The following is a 23,251-nucleotide window of genomic DNA, read 5'->3' as shown; positions in this document are numbered from 1 at the left end:
TTTGGAAAGGATCACAGCCTAACTTCATCACTGGCCTGGCAGCGCTGTTTGCCTCCTCCTATAACTTCAGCTTGCAGTACCAGGAAGAGGCAGCATGCACCCTTGAGTTTGTTCAGAGGTTAGTCATTATCATATTTTCCATTCATATAAACTAACTAGTGCAAAATCAGTTTTTGTGTGTGTTTTTAGTAATTGTTGGTTTGGTGCCCGTGAAAGAGACTGTGAACACATTGAATTCAGGGAGCAGGCTAGGTTACTACAAATGATGGCTGTGAATAAACTATAATATTCAGAAGTAAACATTGTAGCTGACTGAGTGTTTATGTATACCACAACCTTCTAAGTGCTAGTGCAAAATGCCCGTGCAAAATCAGTTTTTGAGTGTGTTTTTAGTAATTGTTGGTTTGGTGTGTTTGAGTGTTCATTGTTACAATTACACAGCAAAAGTTCAGTGACATTTTTTATTTGTGCATGGTAGAAAGCACACAGTGAACTCCGAGAAAACAATATGCTTGAGGAAACAGTTTGTGAATAGGCTACTACAAATGATGCCCGTGAAAGAGACTGTGAACTCATTGAATAGGATATGTTTAGTTGGTGAATAGCATAGGCTACTATTACACAGTATTGATAACTTTAAGCGCACCAGAATGAAATAAAATATTCAGAAGTAAACAGCATAGCTGACTTACAGATTCAGTTAACATCCACAAATGAATAAGCGCGTTGATTCAGGGAGCAGTGCAAAGTGCCCGTGCAAAATCAGTTTTTGTGAGCTGATCGCCGTCAAAAAAAGTTCAGGAGATATTTCTTAGTGATGGCTGATTTCAACAGTTTCAATATGATAGCATTTTGAAAAAAAAGTGTCATGAATTTATTGCATTTTTGGGGGGAAATAATCCGTTTTTATAATAGATCTTTGAAAATCCAAATCTGGATTTGACGTTTTTATAACCTAAAGATGCTATGTGAAAGTTTGAAACAGAAAATAGTGGTTTTCATCTTGCCACTTTCTTGGTAAAGAAAACACATTTTTACTCAAATTAATCTAAATGGATTTATCACGTTCTGGGACCAAACTATAATATTCAGAAGTAAACAGTGTAGCTGACATAGTGTTTATATCAGAATGTATATCAGAATGTTTATTTTTAAACCACAACCTTCTTGGGGCTTCTTTGACCGATACAACCCTCTAATGTCAGAATGTTTATTTTTAAACCACAACCTTTTAAAAATGATATATTTAACGATATCTTTAGCATTTCAGCCATCATTTGTAGTAACCTAGCCTGCTCCCTGAATTCAATGCGTTCACAGTCTCTTTCACGGGCACCAAACCAACAATTACTAAAAACACACACAAAAACTGATTTTGCACGGCCATTTTGCACTAGTTAGACTGAATTGTGACTTGTCTTGACAGTATTTATTAAGCTGACTACTGGTATGAGTAGTCAGAACACAAAAGTCTTGAGACAAAACAATGGCAGTCACATATTGTAAGATATGTCAGTGCAAGTTGTTATCAGTTAAATGATTAGTGAAAATTCTGTCATTAATTACTCTCCCTCATGTTGTTCCAAACCTGTAAGACCTTCGTTCATCTTCAGAACACAAATATTTTTGATGAAATCTGAGAGGTTTCTGAACCACCCATAGACAGCAACGTCTTTGCAACTTTCAAGGCCCAGAAAGGTAGTAAAAACATTTTTTAAATAATCCATGCAACTACAGTGGTGCAACCTTAATATTATGAAGCGACGAGAATACTTCTTGTGCACAAAAAAACCCCAAATAACGACATTATTCAACAATCTCTTCTTTTTCACGTCATTCTCCTACGCTGTTGACGTAGTGTAAACAGTGTCAAGTCACCTTCATTTATATAGCGCTTTTAACAATATAGATTGTTTCAAAGCAGCTTTACAGTGATAATAGGAAATTACAGTAACATAGATTTTGGGGTTATTTTGCGCACAAAAAGTATTCTCGTCACTTCATAATATTTAGGTTGAATTACTGTAGTTATATGTACTATTTACCGGGGTTTTTTTTTACCACCTTTCTGGGCTTTGACAGTTGCAATGACATTGATGTCAATGGAGGGACAGAAACCTCTCAGATTTCATCAAATATCTTCATTTGTGTTCTGAAGATGAACGAAAGTCTTGAGGGTGAGTAATAATGACATAATTTTCATTTTTGGGTGCAAACATGCATTTTAGTCTGGTAAATGTCATGTTTAACATTATCATGTAGTCGTGTATGCAATAAACATTGCAAGGCTTGCAATTATTCCATTGTTATTATTTCATTGTTTTTTTCTTCTTTCTTTTCTGCCTTTTAGACGCATTCTTGACATCAATCCTGAACGTGGATCAAAACAAAGAAAGGATAAGTAACTTGTAACCAAGTAACCAAGTTGTGCAAAAAAAAAGAACACCACTGGCGAAAACTTGCAGACTTTGAATGGGATTTCGTTTGCACTTTTATGGACTTCAAAACAGAAACAGCAATTCAGTTCCATTATAAAGCTTGGAAGAGCAAGGACATTTTTTAATAGAACTCCGACTGTATTCGTCTGAAAGAAGAATGTCGTATAGACCTAGGATGACTTGAGGGTGAGTAAATCATGTGCTAGGCTAATTAAAATTTTTGGGTGAACTATTCCTTCAAGTGCTAACTGTTACCTGTTTGTTGTTAAGTGTTAAAATTGCATTTTATGTTAAAAAAATTATTTAGCCACCATGTTCACAGAAGGCAATTTTCTGATCTTTGCTTTTAACCAAAATAAATGTTTCAAAACCCAGAAAATGTTGTTCTCTTTTTCCTAGTGTGACTACTTGGTGTAATGGTGTATAACATTACTATGCTACATGGCAATATGGTGCATACAATTGATTTAGAATGGGGGGGGGGACCCCCCAACAATGATGGAACATTGTTCATTAACCATTAATTCATATTTCACATAAATTCAGTGAAATTAAATGGGTTTTTATGTTAAAAAAACAGCAGCTGAATGTAATTCTTACTGAAGGAATGTGTTCATTAACTTTATGGCCATGTCAATGTTGCTGAAATCCATTGTTAAAAATACCAGTTTAAAATGTTAAACTTACATGCTGCTCTGTAAAGGTGATTACAGTTTTAATGTATTTTTTACAGCATTGTTCTGGCAACCAAAGTTGCCAGCATTATTCCGTAAAAACTACAGGATTTTTTTTACAGTGTACATACATAGACAGCATGCAGCTAAAATGGAGAATAGCTCTGGAAAAACAAAACAATTTGCCAGTTATATGAACAAATGCTTTCCGTACCGGACCTGAGGTCATTAAGAGCTCCAGAGAGCTGTTCACTTTACTGGACATGAGATTAATCAGAGCCATGGGGTTCTGGCTGCTCTGGACATCCTCAACAGCCAAACGAGAGAAGAAGAAAAAAAAATCTCTTTCATAATACTTTATTTCCACAGCACACGCCTATGTTTTGATTCCTTTGCCACTGGTGAGAGTGTGCTTTCTTAAAAACAGACTCATAATGGAATGATACCAGGACATTTTTGAGATTCTTGATTTAACGATGCATGTTTCATTTAAAGATTTCTAGAAGACAGCGGAATAGAAGCTATCATCATGATATAAACTTACTCATTTCTCTGTAACTCATCTGATAATATTCTATTGATAATAAAGGCTCTGTTGTTATTAACAAGACCACTTGTCTGCGTATTAGCAGCTGATATTAATTGCTTTCTGTATTAATAAACTCATTATTTGGCAAATAATAATAACAATGACTCAAGCAAAAAGATGCAAAGGAAAATGAAAGTGCACTCTCAGTCCCATAGTCTCACACACTTTTATCTTCTTTCAACATAAAAGCCTTTTTTCCAAAGACTGCAGTAGTCATTACAAGCGAGATCTTTTTTTCTTTCTTTTTTTGCTGCATTTCAATGAGGTTGAGGAAAGAAGGGAGAACCAGTTCTGTCTGCAGTATCGTGCAAATCAAAGCCCCCTTTAATTATTATTTTAACTCTCAGGGATTTTCCTCTCCCACCTCAGTATTCACTGAAACACTACTCTAAAGCTGACTAAAACTGCTTTCTTTCATCACAGGTTCAGCTCTCTCTTTCTATTTAAAGGCAGATATAGCCTGGTGGAACCTGAGGCACCTTAATAAAATAACTTTAGGGAGAACGATAAAAAGTCACATGTTTGCAGAGAGACAAACCAAAAATCATCCAAGAATCCAAATTTTGTAATTTACTCACACTCATGCCGTTTCCAAATTCATATGAATTCTTCGGGACACAAAAAGTAAATATTTGAAGAATATTAAGGCATTTTTTTAATATACTGAAAGTGAATGGTCACTAGGTTTGTAAAGCTCCAAAATGTCTAAATAAAATACAAAAACTTATACATTTTCATGGGTTATGTGATGTAAACATCTTCTGCTCATCAAGCCTGCATTTATTTGATCAAAAATACAGAAAAAAATTTAAGATTGTGATATATTATTACAATTTAAAATAACTGGTTTTCAATTCATTATATTTTAAATTATCATTTATTTCTGTGATGCAAAGCTGAATTTTCAGGATCATCACTCCAGTCTATCACATGATCCTTTAGAAATCATTCTAATATGATGATTCATTTTCAAAGTTGGAAACAGTTCTGCTGCTTAATATTTTTTCATAACCTGTGATACGTTTTTAGGATACTTTGATGAATAAAAAAAAAAAAAAAAAAAAAATTAAAAAGAAGCAAATGTTTTTAAAATAGAAATATTTTGTAACAACAATATACACTACTGGTCAGTAATTTGGGGTCAGTAATTTTTTTCTTTCTTTTTTTGAAATAAATCAATACTTTTATTCAGCAAGGATGGGTTAAATTGATAAAAAGTGATAGTAAAGAAGATTTATATTATTAGAATTTTTTTTTTTTTTTTGAATAAATGCAGTTCTTTTTAACCTTTTATTCATCAAATATATTAGGCTGCAGAACTGTTTCCAACACTCATAATAAATCAGAATATTAGAATGATTTCTAAAGGATCATGTGATAGACTGGATGTCACATGTGACACTGAAGACTGGAGTAATGATGCTGAAAATTCAGCTTTGCATCACAGAAATAAATAATTTTTTTAAGTATATTCAAATTGAAAACCAATTATTTTAAATTGTAATAATATATCACAATATTATATATGTTTTTCTGTATTTTTGATCAAATAAATGCAGGCTTGATGAGCAGAAGAAACTTCTTTCAAAATCATTAAAAATAGTAATGTGTCCAAACTTTTGGCCTGTACTGTACATTTTTGAGTTCTGCCGTTTTTTCCACTGAGTCGAGGTTGGGTTTGAAATTATATGAGTAAAATTTAATAATGACAAACATTTCATTTTTAGGTAATACTTTTCTAGAAACAATTTATATTGCATAATCAGGTCAGTTAAGACTACACCAGTCTTTCTGTAGCCTACTCTATCTCCTATGGGAATTCTAACAAAAATTTGGATGGAAATTATTACTTCTGTCTGCCACCTCAACTCACTTCCTGTGGACTTTGAGACTATCATTTCGGTTCTGATTTATTCCACAAAGACTATAATAAAAACAGCATTGTAATTTGTAACACCATACCATTGACAATTATTAGAAAAGCCTAAAATGTCATCTCAGATTCAGTGCAATGTGCAATGATTGTTCGTGACACATTTTCTTGTGCCATTTCCACCTCTCACCCTCATCACTTCTCCACAAGCGCCCATCCTGTTCCATTTCACCCTCTCCTCCTTTCTAAATCACTCAATAACCTCATCTTTTTCCAATCATTTCCACATTTCTTCATCTCAATCTACTTCTCTTCCCTTTCCATATCGCTTTGATGACCTTTGCACCACCTTCATTTGATGGCAACTCACTAAACAGACCGTTTTGGATCTCAGCAAAAGGGGGTCGGGCTGGGCCGCCGATGGCCCCACACCTCCTTCTCCCTCCGTTCTATCAACGTATGTTCAGATTGGAGGGAGTGTGGAAAATTCCTGAGCTGTAAGCTAGCTGAACTCCTGGGCTCCCTCCCTCCCAAATTAAAGGCATGTGTGGAATCTCGAGCGGAGGTTCTGACAGCAAGGAAAGAGGGGAATGAGGGAAAGGCGAAAGGCGAAAGGGAATTAGATGATCCTCGAAAGTGTGGATGACCAAAAAAACGATAGATGAAACACAGGAGTTAAAAGCAGATGAGAGTGCGCAGAGAGCGATTTTCTCTAAGGATATAACGTAGAGAGGATGAAAGAGAATAGTAGAGATGGTTCGGAGAATGAGAGAAAGGGGAGAGTGAAGGGTGGAGTCGCTCCCTTGGGATGGAGCACATGTGCTTCCTATCCAGCGCTCCATGTGTATCTCTCCTTTGCTCATTTGTACGCCCCCCCCCCCCCCCCCTCTTTCTGAGCTCCTGGAGTGGGCGGAAGAAAGGGTGTTCGAAAGTCTTTAGCACAGATGCGAATAGCCCAAATGCCAGTTTAATAAAAAGAAAACAAACTCTCCCCTGCTTAACCTGACTCACCAGAGGGGGAATTAGAACAGGGGGTCATGTAAGATTGTCCCACCCAATCCCACCCTCTTCCTTGCTATTCCCCCCTTAGATAAATACAGATGAGGAGATGAGATCTCATTTGAGTTTCTCACTGAACCTCCTCTGGAGACAAATTGCTATACTAGCGGTATAGTAGTCACTGACATTTCACAAAGGACTGTATGCATATACAGTGGGGGTCCATAAGTCTTCAAATTAAATAAAACATTTTATTAGGGGGTGCTTGATTATGGCAAAAATCATAATCATGATTATTTTTGGTCAATATTGAGATCACAATTATTTGACACGATTACTCAGTGACTATTCATACAGTGACTATCATACAAAAATATCATACATTTACAGAACTTATATATGATAAATATAAAAAGATGTATATATGTATGTGTGTGTGTGTGTGTGTGTGTGTGTGTGTGTGTGTGTGTGTGTGTGTGTGTGTGTGTGTGTGTGTGTGTGTGTGTGTGTGTGTGTGTGTGTGTGTGTGTGTGTGTGTGTGAATAAATGAATTAAAATGAAATTTGCAGGAATTTTGCAGAAAAATTATTTAGAGAAAAGACTAAGACTAAAGACTAGAGGGGGGGTTATCTGGGGGGTTGAAAGCATACCGCTGTAAAGGAAAGGGGCTGGGCAGAATTTATAATACAAGACAAAATGAAAGCATCATTGCAAAAGCAAACAGTCATTTTATCTCTATTTTGTTTTCATAATCATTCATTCGAAAATTGTAATTAAAAAATCAAATATGACCAAACACCAGCCCATTTTATCTTAAGTGACATTTTCAGTGAAAAAATGTAATTAAACATTTACATGCATAAGAGTTTCTTAATATAGCATGTCCTCCTTTCACTTTAATGACAGCAGCACTCAGGCTGACATGTTAACATGATTTGAGAATATTAACATGATTTAAGAATGTTCGCATCTTGTGCTGGAAGCAACATCTGACATCTGAGTTCACATGACATACATTTCTTTACAATTAACTAGCTACCTAGAAATAGTGCACAATCGTATTGGTTTTTAATTATTATTTTTACGCTATAATATTTCTTTTTACATTAAAATAAAAATTGTCAGACTTTTGGCCTCCACAGTATAAGAGTTGTTCTAACAAATTGTGCATGCACACACTCTTGCATGTGAGTGTTTTAATGAATTATTACACTATAAAATGACAATTCAGTACATTTAGTGAATTATCCTCAATATCCTGACCCTGAACACCCTGAGGAACCGGACCAGAGATGAAACGAGTAACACTGCTGATGCTCTGTATATTTGTGGCACCTTATGAACCTATTTAAGAATCTTCTTGACAACAAATGAGCTTTAGTCAACTATAAATGTCACTACCACAAGGCACTGAGGAGGAACACCAGAAATTAATGAGTTTAGCTCCAGGTTTACAAACAAGATGAGCATCACAAGTGCCCAGAGAAAACAAAAACCTTTAAATGGCAACATCATAATGCAGACTCAATGATTCTGGCCCCATGGCTGCTTATTTATGCTATCGTCGAGATTATCTCTTATCAAACGATAAAAATAGCATGCTTGCTTCAGTGGAGTTACTTCTAAGGAACTGTTAATAATTCTGTTATTTTTGCTCCACTGAATGATAGAAGAATTTAGGACACATCACTCTACGAATTTCCCTACCATTTCCTTGGACAGGTGACCTCTGTTAGAGGTGAACTAAAAACGGCCCGAGGGAAAGGACGCAGAGACCAGCTCATCGCCGCAAAACTAATGCCAGACGCCAGGACGCACGTGCAGAGCATGTGCCGTGTGACCTTGCACAGATCAGCAACATAGCCTTAGAAAGGAGACCTTTGAACTTTGATCTTTAAAAGCCATAAAGTTTTGACATTAAAGTGTTTGTTTACCTAATCAGGTCACTGAACATTCTTGTAGTTGTCAAGACCTCTCAATGGACTCTCTTGAATTCTGAGCTCATTTCCTTTCGCTTTTTTCCCCCTAAACTGAAAATAAAATGGGAATGAATGTGTTTTCACTTACTGCTCCTTATGTTGGTCTTTCTATTTTAGTTTAATGCTGACAGCATCGAATATGTTACTGTCCATATGACATCAGCAGATGGGTTTTTCATTGCCATGCCAGATATCATTAGCCCATAACAACCTCTTATTAAAAATGAATTGACCTGTCTACATGTGTGCATTTGTCTGTATTTAGATTCAGGCTGAATCAGGATCTAATACTCATTCAAGGTTCAACTGAAAGCTAAGATAATTGGTAATTAAATATTAAAAAAATATTTTATTTTTTTGCCGAGGACAGTGTGAACGGTGAAGTGCACAGAAATGCCAAACAACCACACACAAACAGTTTCTGAGCACAAAGAGAATGCTGGGTCTTTGCATGGGGGTGGTGGGATAATGGGGAGAATCCCTAACAAAGGCCATTTTGACAGAGCGAGCTTTGTCTGTATCAGCCCACAAATTCATCCACTGCAAACAAACTCGGCAGAAATAATGGGACTTTAAAGAGTGCTGGCCCTTGAAAAACAAAGCTGTTCAGCACATGATGTTGACCTTTTGTTATTTATCCCAAAATACTTTAATCCTACCACGCCATAACAAAAATAAAGTTTATAATGCGCCGAAACATATCATTACAAAGGCTTGGTCACACTTTATATTAAGTGTCCTTAGCTACTATGTACCTGCATCAAAAATGCAAGTGCAATGTACTTATTGTGTTCAAATTGTATTGTAAAACACTTTTGCTACTATTTAGGTGGGATACGGGTAAGGTTAGGGACAGGTTTGGTGGTTTTGGGTATGTTTAAGGGTGGCTTAAGGTGTAAGAGAAGAGTCAACAGTAGCCTATATAGATGTAATCACAGAAATTAATTACAGCAGTAATTATATGCAGGTATTTTTTTAAATACAAATACAATGTAAAAACATGTATGTACACAATAAGTGCATTGTGTTAAATGATTCATTTAAATGTTAATACACAGTGGTTAAATACGCTTAATACAAAGCTTGTTTTACATCCTTTATTATGTTTAGCTTTTACAAGGCTTGTTGTTGTCAATTTTATAGAACATATGGAGCAGTGTTTATTTGTACTAAACTATCAAAGCTATTATCTTAAAGACATTTTAGATGTGTATTGTGTGTGTGTGTGTGTGTGTGTGTACATGTGCCATGCGGACAATCTAATAGGGGACCATTAAAAGAAAATGCATTTTTGCCTTCCACTGCACTGCTTTTCCATTGTTTTTTAAATGTAAACGACAAAGGGTTCTGAAAATGCAACACATATTTAATTAAACAAAAACGTGTCTCTAAATCCAGCAAATGCAACACGTCACTGATTGGTAAGACATTATATGCTTTAGTAACATTTTAAAGTATCTTCTGTAAAAGAGTCTCCTGATGATATTGACACAGATGTGATGGTAGTAAAAATCTGGTTATTGTTTAACTTTTTTTTTTTTACGTTACCTGCTTTGTCCAGTAGTCCAGTCAGAATCAGTGCGGAGCTGAAAACAATGTACTCCTCTGACCTTAGCTTCTCCGTACTGTGAGGTCATCTCATCTCCTTTCAATCCAAGCTATCCACCACTCACCTAAATCACGTTAACAGAGAACCCAGTTACCGCCTTGCCAAATATAGACCAATTCAGAATCTCTTTTAAGACTGAAATTTAATTTCAAACTGACATCAGTTCATTTACAAGCACACAGTGCCACTCCTGTTCCATCTGTATGGCAGGATGTGCTTTAAATGGGTCATGAATTCAGAAATCAAATTTTACTTGGTCTTTTGACATGTAAGAGGTCATTGTGCATCCTGTAAGTTTCAGAACTCAAATCTTCTTTGTTAGTCCAAAAATAGCTTTTATTGAAACCAAGCTCCGAAAACGACCCAATCGGGAATTTGTGACATTATGAAAGACCACCTCCGCAAAATCAAATCAAGGCCTACTTCTAAATCATTGCGTCTTTGGCCCCGCCCACTGGCATATTATTGAGAGGAGAGAACAGAGATTCAGGATCACTGGACTTAAAAATAACATTACCTTCCAAAGGATCCTAATGCTAGAAAAGTGGTTATTTATTTTCACTTATGTGAATGTCTCAGTAGAGCAATATTTGTATGTTCGGTACATTTCACTGTGGATTCTTTGATAAATCAGTCGTATTTTCGGCGCACCATCCCTTCGCTATCTCCTCATCTTCCTCCGAAACCGCCTCCATCTCCTCTTCATGTCGCGAGGTCGCGCCTTCCAGGAGGGGGCGTAATGTTAGACATATCCAATTATGTTTGTTCTCAGTTTCATTTTCATGGACTTTTGCTTTGTATTCGGTAGTTCCTGTGTTCCTTTGGCCCTGTTCCACCTGGTATTAAGATGCGTTTTGGTCGATCGGATCACAAGTGGACGAGGGAGACACCGTTTACACCTGGTGTTTTAATCTGTCTTGTTTGTCCACTTTCGACCGCTTCTGTCCTGATTACTTCAAGGGGAGGGTCTATGGGCGGGTCCCTTTACTTCCATCAAGTTTAAATGCCATCTGACAAGCGTGCTTCCCAATAACATGTCCCGCAATGAATACGCATTAGGTCAGTAGGCGGAGAATAGGCGGTCATTAGTGGCTGTTCGAACCATAGATATCCATATAAGGCTAGATGTCTTAAGGCGGAGTCTCGAACGGCATCACCGGCGGCCATCTTGCCACAGGGAATCTTTCTGGCGAGCTCTGTGGTATCTGAAGGTGAGTGATCAGCACGAACACAAATCCTCTTATCTCACTGAAATCTTGACGGATTTACAAACGGTTTGGTTTCTTACAAACTTTATTAACGTGGCTATAATTCTGAACGCTGGCACATGTTGAAATTGCAGATTTTCTTAATTATTCATATGTATGCAGTGTCATAACTACATCTCTGACGTTTATAACAAACCAAACCTTTTGAAAATCGGTAGAAAATTGAGCAAGTTATGGTTATTTAAAAGTACATGCACCATTAAAACACAATATTACGAGTGAGCAATATTACCTGTGGCAAGATGGCCGCCGTGTGCGGACGTCGACCTCCATTGGCCAGCAGCGCGGACGAGACATCTAGCCTTTATTATATGATATCTATGGTTCGAACGCATTCAACTACATGAACGTTTCCATAAGAAAGCATTCCAGTCGAATGCGTTTTCGACTACCTCTGGAAGTGGTCGAAAGTAGACAAGCTCAAAACTTTTTAGATCCCATTTACACCTGTATTTAGTGTCGTCCACTTGTGATCTGATCGACCAAAACGCATCTTAATACCAGGTGGAAACAGGGCCTTTGTTTTAGTTTCCCGCTTCTCATTTGTTGCCATAGACATTCATTTATCATCACAAGTGTAAATCATTAGCTCCCTCATTTGCCCTGTATTTAAGTTGCTCTGTCTCATTCTTCAGTGGTCAGTTGTTGTTCGTGTTTGTTTCATGCACGCTGTTAAGCCTTACTGTTTAATAAACTTTATTGTTATTTTTTTATCCAGTTGTCAGTCTTCTTCAGTCTACGTGACATACATTATAAGTGCACCTTAGGAAACATTATAAAATAATACAAAAATGCAGTTCATGACCCCTTTAACTACAAAAATGGTTTGCCAGAAATGCAGAGAAACATTCTTGCATTTATGGAAAAAAGATTTTAATAATTCATAACCAAATCCTAAATTAAACGATTAATTACAAAGATTACTGTCAACTCTGCTCCTATTAACGCTTTAAAATGGTATTAAGGCAGATAATCCTATAGGCTCCCATTTGCTGGGCACAAACGCCTACTCGCACACCTAAAGAAGAATTGCGGAAGGAGGAGAGTGGGAGAAAAATGTCCCTATAGTTCTCCAAGTGTGAGGTGAAGATGTTTAAAAGATCCTACTGTTGTGTTTTTCAGTAATGAAATAGGGAAATAGGAGAGCTGCTGTTTCTCTCTAATAGTTTTAGCAGAGACAGATCATAGTGTTTATGGTTCCAGGAATGGATGTCATTACGTATGGATTTACCACTACTGATGAAAACCAATATTTATGGAAAGGGTCATGCTGATGCCTCAGAGTGTTTGAGAAAGAACAGGGAGAGGGTATACAATTCTAATTTACTCAAACTGATAGCAATCAAATGCCCATGTAATCAATTTCATGCATGTGGTTCTAGTTTTCATTGTGTAATAAGACACAAAAACTGGTAGCTAAAAACAAATAGTCTCAGACCTGAATTCTTCCATTTCCCAATTTTCACTCCTAGCATCAAGAAACACCTCAACAAGTTCCCTACCCTATATCATGGCCATAAATACAATCAGGTCAGCACCATCTCTAAAAAACGTCAAGTTTATTACTCACCCTGCACAGCCAAGCCCCCCAATGGGAGATGATGGGAGAAATCCTGACCTCAGGCCAGTAAGAGTAAAGTGAGGGTCTAGGGTTTTTCTGTGAGCATTAAGTGCATAAAAAACTATGACATCACAGCATGAGATAAATCAAAATCAATGAAACACAGTGCATATGGGGTTATCAAAGCAAAGTTTTTTGGGTTTTTTTCATGTGCAGGAAAAAAAATTCCACCACAAGCGTTTCCAACTCTTATCTTACAGACACTAAACTTTAGAACGCCACACACACACAAAGTCTGAACAATGATAATATACGAGGTAACCCAATCTCTGATCCCTTTTAAAGCTGGCAAGAACCAGACACAAAGACCAGAATATGTGATTCTAACGTGGTGTTCATTTTTGCAAGGTCCAGTTAGCTGTTTTCACCCCTCATTAGTAACTCTAAACTGACAAGTTTTAAACACAGACAGGCCTTTTGCAGTAAATGGAGGTCTTTCCAGACACCCATATTGTGTTAGTGCTGACTGAATTGCAGCCAGGCCCTCTGCACTAGAACAGCAGACGAGAGAGAAATGCCATCGACCAGCATAGCTCTATCGTTCCACTGAGGTCGAGTTTTGGTGCCAGGCTCAATTAAGCCTTGCTGAGGTAGAGAACTAAAACAATGGGAATTGTGGGTGTACACAGAGGCCCATTCAGATAACCGAACTTCGGTGTGTGTGTGTGTGCGCTTGAGCTAGCTAAAAACAACAACAACAGGGCAGGACTTTCCACCAGTTTACTGAGCTAATGCTATTGGCTGGCGCAGCGCTTCCGATAGGGAAAAGAACTGTGTCAGAAGCTTTCTCAGATTCTCTTTATCCATGAGGCGCTTTGGGAAAAATCAGCGACCAAAGGAAAGGCAGATTTAGAGACACTGACCCCTCAGTGACAGGGAAAGATTGAGAGAGAGAACATGGGGAAGGACGGTCAATGTGTTTTGCTACTACGTGGCAAATGATTGGCACAAGCACTGCAGGGTTGGAAAGGACTATCGCCACTCTGGACAATGGACTCGAGGAGGAAAAGGAAGTTAGATTACGCCAGGGTGTGAACAACACCAAATGAGAAATTGAGATCATGTGATTATATTCACACTTTAATAATCGATGCATATTAGTTGTGAACACATTAAAGTAACGCACAAGTGTCAAATCACTGCCTGGAAAAGTGTAAAATAATATATGGAGCATTTTATAGATATCAAAGGCTTCAAAATAGTAAATTGCACCTAACCAGCAAAATTCTCTAAAGAGGTTTTAAATAGCACAGGTTTTGACCGAAATTCCACTAAGACGGCAAAGCCAAGACCATTTTCATTTCATGTTGTTTTTCCTGCAAATCCCCCCTGTGTTTTTCAAACCCTCAAGCCACCTTTCCTAAATTCTTTCAGGCTCAGGAGAAAAACCCAGAGCCAAGAATAAGTTGAGGGAGCAAGAGAAAGAATGGGAGTATATATTTTGTACATACTCAAAAAGCAAACATACTCTATAGGCTAGTACAGTTGGAGAATATGACTAAAACACCTCTCTACTAGTGCCAGGGTCATAACAATCATTATTTCAGGAAATAATCATCATATTCGAAAGGAGTTTGTTTAGTTTGGCAGCAGGGTGAAGAAAAAAATTATAGCGCAACCTGACAAGTATTACACCCAGCGGAAGCCTCAACCCGTCTGCTGCCTCAGAGACCGAGCAAACACACAGGAGGTTGAGTATCCTGGCCGAACCAAAATAATGGTTTATATTGGTTAGACTTCAAATGACAAAATAGATAGATCTGTTTATAAGCACAGCATTTAAAAGTTTGGGGTCAGTAAGACCTTTTTTGGAGAATGTTGGTAATCAAACAGTTGACGACAGTAGCTATTGACTTCCATAGTAAGAAAAATATTATACTAAGTCAATAGCTAAACATTCTTTAAAATATCTTCTTTTATTTTCAACAGAAGAAAGAAACTCATACAGGTTTGGAACAACTTGAGGGTGAGTAAGTGATACAACATTTTCATTTTTGGATGAATTATGCTTTTAAGCTAACAGGTTACACACATAAGCTCATAAGGATATTGATTGAGTACTTATTACTTCCTCTATCAATCCCTCCTTTACCTGTCTTAGGGAACCCATGACCTTCCTCATGTTCTCATACAGTCACTGAAGTTCAAAGACAATTCAGATGGTTTAAAGCCTGTTGTTCTCTGGCTCTCAGTGGAAGTGGTAAGGTTAAGAGAAAAAGTTTCATCTTTGACCTCATCAAGTCAAGTGGTAAAACAGTCAGGAACATTGCAACAACTAACCAGCATTTCCAAGAGACTTAACAGTCTTTCATCCTCTCCCGCTGCTTTTCCTTTGTAGTACTTGTCCTGTGATACACGCTCAAAACATATTTCCTCTCTATTTGCCAACATTCTCCAACAATCTACTCACTATCTGTTTCCTGCCCTCACCAACAAAGTGCTGTAGTTCTTCACCTTTCCCATGTCTTCTTCCATCCATCTTCTCACACTACCTTCCAGTTTATTATGGAAGTTAGGCTTATATTGAGATATAGTCTCAATGACAAGAAGTCACAATTGTGAGACATAAGGTGACGTTGGAGTCACAATTATGGGAAATAAATTCCCATCCACAAGAAATAAAGTCCCAATCACAAGAAATAAAGCTGAAATTATGAGAAAAAAATAAATTTGAGCAAAGTCTCATTGTGAGGTATGAAGTCACAACTACGGGAAAAAAAGACGCAGTTGTGAGAAACAGTCCAAATGTAAGGTCACGTTGTGCGATATTAAGTCACATTTTGAGATATAAAGTCACAATTCACCAAACAAGTGAAATAAAGTTTAAATTCAAAGATGTAAAGTTGCAATAATGAGAAATAAAGTTGCAAATGCAAGAAATAGTCGCAAATGTGAGATATAAGGATATATATTCATTGTGATATCAAGTTTCATTGTACGTTATAAAGATACAATTACAAGAAATTAAGTAGATTTAAGATTTAAGGTCATGTTGTGAGATAAAAATACACAATTATGAGAAATGAAGTCTTAATTCTGAGATAATAATTCTGAAATAAAGCCACAAAAACTTTGTTAACTCTGTGGCGGAAACAGGATCCCCATAGTTTATGAAACAAGCACTAATATTTTTTTATAAGTATGAGAAGATTACAAATAAAGAAGCTCAAGAACAAACAAACAGGAAATGGTCTGATTGTAATTCCTTTGTTTTAATATCTTATAAAATATTATGTACACTAGTTGACAGTGAATGTTTATTCTTTCTGTACCTCTCAAAACACTTTAGTACTGATGTGACATGGCCTTTGCTTTTACATTAAGTCATTAGACCGTTGTATTGGTATTGCAATGCAAAGATGGAGTCTGTGTGTGATCTAACAATCATAACTGTTCCATGCAAGCCGTTTAGTGTTCCGAGGTTCTGTTCCACTTCTGTGGAAACTGTAATGATTGCTGTTATCAGATCAACACAACAACCATTAAGCTCCATTTCTCTAGGAGTCGAAGACCGCAGTGGACCTCTTCTTCCTAAGTTATATCATGTTGGGATATCTTTCATGTGAAATACTTTAGTGGAACGGTGATTGAGCTTAGTTTTTAACATTTCTTAAAAGACTTACAGCTTCTGACTGTAGAAATACATAAACTTCACATTTGTTCCAATCTTTGGAACACTTATCCGCGTTGGTCATTCGCATTTGCTGTTCAGGAGACTTTTCTCTTATTCTTGTGGGTGAGAGATTTATTGACCACATCACCTACTAGGATCTGCACTTCCCTTCTTTGCAACAGTTTCACCACCTTTAATCTTCAGAGAGTCTAACAGGTTCTTTATTCTTGAACTAGCTGGTTCCAGTTTTCTCTTCCTGCGACTTTTCACCCCTGCTCCTGAGGTCACTGAAGGAAGGAGAAGTGCAGAGAACCCCCACGGCGAAACCGTCTCAGCCGATTGGCTAGAACTTCGGTTAAGAATTTCGCTTTTCTGAAAAAGCCAAGCACTTTCTTGACAAAGTTTCACGAAGCGTTCAAGTTGCGTTGCATTAACGTTTTTGCTAACGTTTAGAGTGGTTTCAAATGGATTCTGGATGTACAAAGCTGTTGTTTCCGGTTTGCTCTGCTCCTTTCCCTGGTGAAAGGGATATAAAGCAGGATATTTAAGTCTTCAGACACTTAAACACACACAGTGCATGCACAGACAGAATTAACAACAGTCGCATCAGCATTTTCACACAAATTGTTATCCTGATGATATAATTTGAAACATTAAAAAAACATATTCAATTAGAAAAACACAAAACAGAAACATTTTCACTAATGGTCACAGACTTCTGGACCCCACATCTAACTGTGTCCACTGCAGTCCCAGACACGTTATTTTGACTATATATACACTGCCCTCTGGTGGCCGTTTGTGGAGGGTCCGCTAAGACGTCATCAGTGTCCTTTGGGAGTTTGCGCATGCATGCACGTGTCATCGGTGGATGACTCACCTTCCTAATATTGATCGATGCCTTGTTGAAGGGAAAATTGCCATAAAACTCGAAGAATTCCTGCAACAGTTTCGCTGTGCAAGAAAAAATTAAAACAACCGAAAAATTAACAGCATACATTTTTTAATGTCATTAACGATCAGTATAAATTTAATGCATTACAAAAATGCATAAGAGAAATGAGCCATCTGTCCAAGGGTGAAAAGGTAAAACCTTTAATTATGAAAACAATCGTATGCACTCACCTGATGTGTCTGTGTTCTTCTGCAGTGTAATCTTGCTGAGGTCACTGACAATAGTGCAGTCATTACCCTCAATGACACACTTATCCGATGGTCCTGGAAAGTGCACACACAAAACATAAATATAACGCGAGTGGCCTTCCATATAGAAATTGACTGTATTATTATTGTGGCATCAGTGTTCTTGACCCTGGAAGACAATAAACAATAATTGAGTGTGTGTGTAGAAAGTCGACTCAGGGGAGAGCCATATAGTATGATGTATAGCAATTTTTCTAGGGTCACAGACAATGAGACAGCAGTCTCATAAAAGCTTTGGTCTTATATATAAATATAATATAATATTATATTATATAATATTATATTATATTATATTATATTATATTAATTATATTATATTATATTATATATATATATATATATATATATATATATATATTAATATAGAGATAGAGAGAGAGAGAGAGATAGATAGATAGATAGATAGATAGATAGATAGATAGATAGATAGATAGATAGATAGATAGATAGATAGATAGATAGATAGATAGATAGATAGATAGATAGATAGATAGATAGATAGATAGATAGATGGAATATAAAGGGGAAAGATGTGCCAATTCAAATGTTCTCTAATTATATTTCAAGATGGATATATCATAGGGACATAATATGTATCTTCAAAAAAAAAAAAGGGGGTCCAGTTACACAAAATATTCATTTTTAAATTAAAATAATAATAAAAAAACTGAAAAGATGCACAATCCTGTGTCTTAGTATGCAGCGTATACTTGTTAAATTGAAGTATTAATTAAATAAATAAAACTGACCCCTTACTCTTACTGACCCCAAACTTTTAAAGTGTATGGTCACATGATAAAATGTATACAGTTTTCTAGAATAGCGGGTCACCACAGTTTACCCACGAACACATCTTACCCCACTGTCCTCTATAAATGTAAAACACCAACACTGGAGCAGAGGGGGGAAAAAATTGCTCAAACGTTTTTGATTGAGTTCTGATCGTTTCACGCTATGTGTTTCTCTGAGTCTGAGCATAGTTGAGCCAAACTCATGTGTCACAGAGATCATCATAGCTCAATTTTGACCAAATGTGTAGGTACTGTTCTCGCCTCTATGTGGCAGTATAGTACAAAAGAGAACTGCAGAAAAGCATGTCTGTCAAAGTACAACTGTGTATACCTGCCAGTTCCGTCAGTCGGTCCAGTGTGGGCAGTATGGGAGGACTCCTCTGCTGTAAAAAGAACACTACCAGGACCGTTAAAGAGAAGTTGGTGATCCAGGCTCCTGGAATACTGCTTGTGATGCTATGAACCCGAGCCCAGTACCGAACACTGAACACCAGGTGCCGAACACGAGGGTCCAGCTGCCTGTAGATAAACAGCAGTTCTGAACTCTTCATCGCCACCCTGCACACAACAGAGCATTCAATTAAACAGAATACACATACCTTGATGAACATGTCAGGGCAATTTAAAATGTCTAATCTATCTATATAATATCTATCTATCTACAAAAAAAAAAAAATCATTTCAGTCTGTGTTGCTGTGTTGGTTTTTTCACCTGTGGGGAATCAAGCTAAAGAGAGATTATAGTTTTCTCTGCATGTCATTTTCTAAGAAAAAAAAATACATTAGAATCAACCAATAGTGAGAGTTCGGGGCAGAACAAGTGTTTGGGACAAAGTTTAAAGTCACCAAGAAAATATTTATTATTAAAGATTTATCCATGCAAGATTATATATATTTTTTTTTTTAAATCAACTTCCCCCTCGCTCTTGCAGCGACATCTCTTCTCTTCTCTAATGACTTGTTTAATGTCATGAGACAACCTGTTACTCACATGACATCACAGGAATGGCAAACAGTAATGATCCAATCAATTCCAAATGGACAGAATCAAACCCAGCCCGACATTTTTTTCTTGTTTGAGAAGCTGTTTCACTTGTATATACACATCACAACAGGAAAGAAAAGACTATTTGTTTAATGACAACTTGTTTAATGTTTCATTTAAGGTGGTTTAGAGAAACCAAAAATGATAAAAATGTGCAAAATCATTATATTTTGCAGTTCTATCTAGTGTCACTAGGGGCGCACACAGCAGCTTTTATATAGCTTTATATAATATAGCTTTATATAACTTTTATAATATTTAACAAAAATAAACAAAAACCTTTAGCAATAATAACAATAAATGCATTTCATGTTCACCAGTCAATCTGTACACAATAGATTCCTCTTAAATCATTCAAGGACAAATACATTTCTTGGTTTCTCATTATGCACATATGGGTGTACAATATACACATCTGGGAATACCCCTCTCTAACCCACAGGGGACACAGTACAACAAAAAGAGCTGAGCAGGTTTCTGTGCATTACTGGTGTGTCACCTAAAAGGAATCATCATGGTGGTGACATTTGGTTTGGGGAAGTGTGAATAGGAGTGAGAAAATAAACTTCATGTCAACATAGCATGGCATGGCATTAAGCAGACAGCACAACATATATATAAAATTACCTATTGTTGGCAGTGAGATCACACTGAAAGCCAGAGGGTTGGTGAGAAAAGCGGACAAGAGGACATCGAGCTTGGAGAATGTTCTGGACTCCCACACATCCAGGGCCGAACTGGTCTACGCATTTCCCAATGACTGAGAGGATGCTCTGGGTCACAGCCCGCTCTGAGGACCCTCTCTTCACCTGGTACTCCAGGGACAGTCCTGAGCCCTGTTTAAAACATGACGGCATAATAAATCAACTAAGAAAAATGGCATCGCTATTGCTCTAAACTTAATTAACTGTAGAAATTAAATTTTAATTGTAAAATGTAAAGCTTAAAGGAATGGTATGGAAGCTTGTTTGCGCCACTGAATAAAATAAAATAAAAAAGTAATTGAATTAAAAATAATGTATGTCTCACAAAAAAAGTCTAAATTGTGAGATGTAAACTCGCAATTGCGAGAAATTGCGTAATTGAAACAAGTCACAATTGCCTTTTTTTTATTCTGTGGCAGAAACAAGATTCCATAGAATAAGAAAATTCATCTAAAAAAGGAAAATTAATTATTTATTCAAATTTACACTTAATGAAAGCTCATAAAGCTTTTTGACAAAGGTCAAATATCTACTTTTTGTTCCATGGAATAAAAAAATTAAATAAAATAAACATTTATATGAATAATTAAGGGAACAAAAAAATAACATGAACTGAAATTTCCACTCAAATACTTCAAGTATCTTGTATTTTAAAACAAATACTTACATATTAAAAGAGTAAAAGGACAGTTCGCCAAAAAATATGTTTTTTGTCCATTCAGTGGAAATCAAAGGTAAACTAACTGTTGGTAAACTAATTTTAAAAAATAATATAAAACGATTTGGTTACCAACATTCTTCAAAATATTTTGTTTTGTGTTCCATGGAAGAAAAGAAAGAAAGTCATAACGGTTTGGAACGACATGACGGTGAGTAAATGATGACAGTATTTGCAATGCTGATGACCTTGACCTTTTCCTTTTCGATTCAATCTACTTAACCGAAGCCCACATCACTGACCTTTTTCTGGCTTGTTGCATAGATGCCATCGAGGTCCAGAATCATGTCGACATCACAGCCCAGTTTGCCGAAGCCGTTGACAGTGGAACCGAAAGGCCTGATGATGCATTCTGGGAAATATGCTCCAGCAATGTCTCCAAGCAGAGAACAAACGAGGAAGCGCAGATTGATGTTCTCTTCTGTGAGCTGTAAGGCCTCTGTCAGACACTGCAGTTGCTCATCTATCTGTGGAATGAAGAAATAAAGAGAAGATGCTTATTTGTCCTCAGATCTGAAGCACCAACAAGAGGACATAACACTCCAAAAAAGTAAATGCTGAAAACTTCTGCATCTCCCATTCCAATATCCATTCTCTTCCATGAGCCTAATCATATAAGTCTTGGTAAAAAAAAACTTACACTGTCCTTTTCCGAGAGCAGTTGGCTGATGTCACCAATGGAGGGAGGGGATTGCTCTTGGAAAGTTGGCATGGGCTGGTTGTTCATTTGATTGCCTGGCCATTTCAATGACAGCAGACGTGATTTGAAAGGCACTGCAGCTTCATGTTCAACAGCTGGTAAGTTAGTGCTCTCCTTCAATGAGGAGATGCTCTCTTCACTGGAGAATTCAACTACTGCATATGTTCCCTACAGACACAGAATAAATCATAAACACAGTTCAGTCAAAGTGTCAGGTCTAGTTAAGTGTCTAGATCTAGATATAATATTACTTGATGTAGTTCTGCCACACTTACGTAGCTACTGTAGAAAAAATGCTTGTTGATTGTCCCGTGTTTAGACAGGTAATCTAAAAACTTATTTTCGTTGAATTTAGGCGGACAGCTGATCAAGACCGATCTTTCAGCTTGTTCTCTTCTCTCCTCCTGGATTGCTTGAAAGGTTTTATTCTCCTTGGCTTTCGTGACTAAAACGAAAGTGAAGCAAGTGGAAAGAAGCATTTAATTAGTGTGGTGTGATCAAGCAAGCACATTCAAATTGCATCACGATGTTTACCACGAGAAGACAACCTGGTATTTCTTTTTAACATAAAATGACAGATGAAAGCATAAATACGTTTTACATCTGTCATTCTCAATACCTAATTGAGATTTTTTAGTAAATGTCACGCCTATAGATCTACAGAGAAACAGTGTTACCGGTGTTGTTCCCTGCCTGGGCTTTGATTGCTGATATAGTTGAAGTGAGTCTTCTTTGAGTTTGAGTTTCCAATCCTAGATAAAATCGATCAAACCCCCCTAAACTCCTGAAACGTAACCTACACACGCCAAAGGAGGCCGCCATTGTTGATTTGAGGCGGGCGCATGCGTAGACACTGGCTCTACGGTGGCTATGAATGGACATGCAGTGCTGCGTTTAGAGTTTGGAAAAAACCGAAATATCCCAGCCAGGAGATTGAAAAATGTGTAAAAATACCGACTTGAAAAATACTGTTGGAGATTTTGATTATTTCCTGTGGCTCGAACATTTCGAATTTGATCATCAAAAGATTTCTGCAAGTTTACAAATTACAAACACAAAAGATTCGTTTAGATTCTGCAAGTTTACAAATTCTGAATAGGGACAACTTCAGCAAAGGAAAAAAAGAGAGAGAATAAAAAGAACAGTTAAAATATTTGTACTATATGTATATATATATATATATATATATATATATATATATATATATAGCCTATATATACACACACATACATATATATATATATATATATAAATATTTTCTAATGATTTATAGCCATATATATAATTTATTATTATTATATATATATATATATATATATAATAATTATACTCCAATGACTTCAGTTTGAAATGACTGAAATCATTTGGCGATTGATATGGACATGTATTGTTGTCAAGGCCTGCCTGGAACTAGGTAGCCGTGGGTT

The 23,251-nt window shown here is 36.7% G+C and overlaps 1 protein-coding gene across 1 annotated transcript; it reads right to left on the bottom strand.

Annotated features, from left to right (window-relative positions):
- Nucleotides 1-16,238: 16,238 nt before the first annotated feature.
- On the bottom strand, nt 16,239-22,721 carry LOC309485923 (poly(A) RNA polymerase, mitochondrial-like). The gene is made up of 9 exons (XM_082152924.1): nt 22,502-22,721; nt 22,100-22,269; nt 21,765-21,992; nt 21,367-21,591; nt 20,330-20,538; nt 18,989-19,215; nt 17,789-17,881; nt 17,544-17,617; nt 16,239-17,179 (listed from the first exon to the last, which is right to left on the bottom strand). The coding sequence occupies exons 1-9, from the start codon at nt 22,704-22,706 to the stop codon at nt 16,808-16,810; spliced, it is 1,803 nt and encodes a 600-aa protein (XP_082009050.1). The 5' UTR covers nt 22,707-22,721; the 3' UTR covers nt 16,239-16,807.
- Nucleotides 22,722-23,251: the final 530 nt, after the last annotated feature.

Source organism: Leuciscus leuciscus (assembly GCF_965113295.1).
Source record: "Leuciscus leuciscus genome assembly, chromosome: 21".
Lineage (NCBI taxonomy): Eukaryota > Metazoa > Chordata > Actinopteri > Cypriniformes > Leuciscidae > Leuciscus > Leuciscus leuciscus.
This window is presented reverse-complemented; position numbering and strand designations above follow the sequence as displayed.

What these genes read in the sequence shown, in the direction of transcription:
- LOC309485923 (XM_082152924.1), bottom strand. Translation starts at nt 22,706, where the DNA reads ATGTCCATTCATAGCCACCGTAGAGCCAGTGTCTACGCATGCGCCCGC. An exon ending in CCAGGCAGGGAACAACACCG is followed by an intron (nt 22,270 to 22,501) that starts GTAACACTGTTT and finishes CTTTCGTTTTAG; the next exon opens with TCACGAAAGCCAAGGAGAAT. An exon ending in ATGCAACAAGCCAGAAAAAG is followed by an intron (nt 20,539 to 21,366) that starts GTCAGTGATGTG and finishes TGTTTTAAACAG; the next exon opens with GGCTCAGGACTGTCCCTGGA.